At 31.3% G+C, this 4,287-nt stretch overlaps 1 protein-coding gene across 1 annotated transcript in view; it reads left to right on the top strand.

Moving 5' to 3' along the window:
* LOC107671029 (E3 ubiquitin-protein ligase DTX1-like) overlaps positions 1–3,542 on the top strand; it is a 48,794-nt gene extending 45,252 nt beyond the window's left edge. Inside the window, exons 9-10 of the mRNA XM_016463863.1 lie at positions 1,655–1,744; positions 2,993–3,542. Of these exons, the coding sequence (XP_016319349.1) occupies positions 1,655–1,744; positions 2,993–3,217 (315 nt within the window). The 3' untranslated portion in view covers positions 3,218–3,542. The remainder of the gene's footprint in view (positions 1–1,654; positions 1,745–2,992) is intronic.
* Positions 3,543–4,287: the final 745 nt, after the last annotated feature.

Below are 4,287 nucleotides of genomic sequence, written 5' to 3'. Positions count from 1 at the left end.
ATTTTTTTTTTTTATTTTTTATTTTATTTTTTTTTTAATTTTACAGTTTGCAAATACAGCTAGGAGGCGTTGGAAACACAACAGGCTGTAAAAGAATTATTTTTTTTGTAATTAAAATGAATATTACTATCATTATTTACACAGATGTTAATGAGGGACACAAAAGGCCATTTGTAGGAAGAGGTGTGTGAACTGAAATGTTTGTTCTTCGCTTCAGGCGGCCCAGTTTTCATAGAGAAAGGCTTTGCACCCATATTTAATATGTCAGGCTGTTGCTGCAGAATGACCCGTGGGCTTGTGGCTTCTGGTCACCATGTTTTACCATCCGTGAGACAGGAAGTGGTTGCGTGGGGATTTCCTGCTCAATGGGGGCAGTGGCGCAGCTCATTCTGGGTCATTATCTCTCATGTACTTGCACACTAGTTTTGCACGATCAGCCACCCACTCACTTTCTGGGCTCCGACGTCATAAGATTAACTTGATAAAAAATATCACTAACACCCTCAACATGCCAAGAAATGTAGTTCTATGCAGTTCTAGTTAGTTGGAGTTTTAATAATGTAATTGTAGTTTAGTAATTTGGAGAGTAGTTAGGCAATAAAAAAATACACAAATATTTATTAATATTTATTTATATTAAGAATGCTACAATCTAAACATTATAGATTGTATTAATCTATTAATTATTAAGTATTAATATTTATATATTAAATAATTAAATATATTTTTAATTTATATATGCAATTATTATATACATTTCTATTTGTATATATTTTATATACTCTTCAAGTTTAGAATATTAATTTTAATCAATTTTAGAGATACATTTTTGTATTTATGGATATAGAAATATAGTTCAGTGTTATTTTACAATCATTGAGATAATATTATATTTTTTTGTAATATTTTTTAAGTTTTTTTCCGTTTTCATTTTAGTTTGACAAAATATGTCTATATAGTTTTTTATTATTTTATATTTCAGTTTTAGTTATTTTACTACATCAAGTTAAACTAAATGAAAATGAGAAATGTTGCTTTGGCAACTAGCCAATTTATTTTTTCATATTTTATTTTAGTTCAGTTATTTCAAGTAACAAAAATGCTTCTTATTGTTTTAGTTAACTATATTATTAGGAAAGGATTCTTGCACAAAAGCAGTTTAGCTTTGCATGATCATTTTCCACCGTCTTTCTGACAGTGACAATTAAAAGTCCTGTTTTTGTTATTGTACTTTTTAGACTTCTACATGTGAATGATCTACTGACAGCTATAATGATGCTAATAAATAATATGAGGATGTGAATGTTCAAATATGTAACGCAGTGCATCAAACTAATTCAAAGGAGCAAGACAATCCTTTTCCCCATGATATCTGCTCATTAATATTCCCAGCGCAGGCTGTGAGTGTGTGTGTGTTTTGTGAGATGAGAGGGATTGAGTCTAAAGCTTCATTCACTGCAGTAATGCTGTTCTGCTCGTCTGGCTTTGATCTGTGTGTGAAGCTGTGATGTGTTCAGTGGGACAGATCTCGTGTTCACGGCTCTGAATAACAGCAGGCCTCAGGCCGTCGTTAGCGTTTCCTCTCCGCTGTGTGCTAATTGAGCGAGCGGTGTGTGAAGTGTGACTGCGTGTGTTTTGTGTGTGTTTTGTCCAGACCACAGAGCACCCGAATCCCGGGAAAAAGTACAGCGCACGCGGATTTCCTCGACACTGCTACTTACCAGACAACGAGAAAGGACGGAAGGTGAGAATCGAGATCTGATGTAAATCAATGGATCTTTCATTTTTTTAAATGTGTTGTTTTATTTAATGAACAATTATTAAAATAAAAAATAAAAAAATTATAAATAATAAAATACTTGTTTTCATTATTTTGACATGTTAAGGTGTCCATCCAGTGTTGTTTGAAGACTATAAGAAAATAGAAAACTTATATGTATTTATTTATTTATTTATTTTAATTCCAAAATCATGAATTCCAGAATCCGAAATGTTGGATGGATTAAATTAAATATTGACTATAACAGGGTTGTTATAGTAAACTAAAACTATATATAAAATATAATTCAAAATAAAATAAATGTTTACTGAAATATTATTTCAGCTATTACTGTGTCGCCAAAGAAACGTTTCTCATTTTCATGAAGTTGTCATTAATGTGATGTGCTAAAAAACAAAAAAACAAAAACTGAAATAAAAACTAACAAAAACTATATAGACATATCTTTAAAAAATACATATATATATAAATAAATAAAACAGATAATAATTACTAAAACTTTTACTAAATAATATAATATAATATAATATAATAATAAAAAAATTATATAAAAATGAAAAATAAAAATAAATTACAATAGTATATAATAAAATATAAGATATATAAAATAAGAAATTCTATAACAGTATATCAGTGATACTTAAAACTTAAACTAAAAATGAAAACAAAAATGTGAAATATAATATAATCCAAAAAATGATATAAAAAACAAAAAATATAAAAAATTTAAATAGTATATAATAAACTATAAAATTAATATATGACATATTAAATATATATATATATATATATATAAAAAGAAATACTATAACAGTATATCAATGATACAGAAAAAAATCTTATCAAATGTATATACTACTCTTTTATATGCAAATAAAATATATATAAATAAAAATGTATATAATAGTCATATATATATGTGTGTGTGTGTGTGTGTGTATATTAACAAATATTAATACTTTATTTTAAAAAATTTTGTTTATACACACACACACATATATATAAACAAAATTTTTTGAAATAAAGTATTAATATCTATTTATTAATATAATAATATGGATCTATTAATAGTAGCTATATATTAATCATATAATCATATATAATATATTATATGATTATTAATTACAATCATAATCATATATTATATGATATTAATAAATATTTGTGCGCGCTGTGAATGCAGGTTCACATTGTTTTTATGGCTCGTTTCAGGTGTTGAAGTTGCTAATCATGGCGTGGGACCGTCGTTTGATCTTCACCATCGGGACGTCCAGCACCACGGGAGAGACGGACACGGTGGTGTGGAACGAGATTCACCACAAGACCGAGTTCGGCTCCAACCTCACGGGCCATGGCTACCCCGACCCCAACTATCTGGACAACGTGATGAGAGAACTGGCCGCCCATGGCGTCGGAGAGGACAACCTGAAGGACTGAGGCTCGGTCCACACACACACACACACACTCAAGCTGAAGAGTTCCTGACCGCCGGAGACACCTTTGACCTCTCTGGGAACGACGGTCCTCGCTGACTCCGAGTGAAAGACGAGGAGATGTGGAGGATGGAGTGACGAAATCAATACAAATTACTCTAATCTGTTCCTCATTCACTGTCACAGCTCTCTTTCTCTCTCTCTATCTCTTGCAACGCTCTTTTTCAAGGCTACGCAGAATGCATCTGGGCTCAGACCAGTGCATGTGGTAGTTGTATATACACACACATTAGTGGTTGACCGATATGGGGTTTTCAATGGCGATGCCTCTTACAGATGGCAGATATAATATGGTATATCTAGGGCTGTCAAGTGATTCAAATTGTTTAATCTAATCAGTTGCAGATTAATCATCAATTTTGGCTGAGAAATTTCCCCCAAAAGATTGTTTATTGTGGTATATGAGAAAAAGCTTTGATTAGACATTACGGAAAAGTAGCTTTAGAAAGAAATATTTCGATTCAGTATTGCGTAAATATTGATAATTGTTTTCTTTTAAGTATTTCTTTCTTTTTGAGTATTGGTATATGGTCATTGGTAAAAAATGAAATTAATTTGAAAGTAAAACCTGTTGTAGCAAATCACGGTCTTAATGAGTGAGTCGTTGAATTATTCATCCAACCGATTTATTCAAACGGCAGATTCATTCAGCGACTTGTCTTAATGAATGAGCCACTGAATCATTGACTCACTTGATTCGTTCAAACGGCTGATTCATTCTGTTACAAAGCTAGTGACTGTCTTAATGAATGAGTCACTGAATCATTGACTCATTTGATTCGTTCAAACAGCTGATTCATTCAGTTACAAAGCAAGTGACTGTCTTTATGAATGAGTTACTGAATCACTGACTCATTTGATTCGTTCAAACAGCCGATTCATTCAGTTACAAAGCTAGTGACTGTCTTAATGAATGAGTCACTGAATCATTGACTCACTTGATTCGTTCAAATGGCTGATTCATTCAGTCACAAAGCAAGTGACTGTCTTTATGAATGAGTCACTGAATCATTG

Source organism: Sinocyclocheilus anshuiensis, unplaced genomic scaffold (assembly GCF_001515605.1).
Source record: "Sinocyclocheilus anshuiensis isolate Anshui unplaced genomic scaffold, SAMN03320099.WGS_v1.1 scaffold332, whole genome shotgun sequence".
NCBI lineage: Eukaryota > Metazoa > Chordata > Actinopteri > Cypriniformes > Cyprinidae > Sinocyclocheilus > Sinocyclocheilus anshuiensis.
The sequence above is the reverse complement of the archived record's forward strand: the minus strand, read 5'-3'. Positions and strand labels throughout refer to the sequence as shown.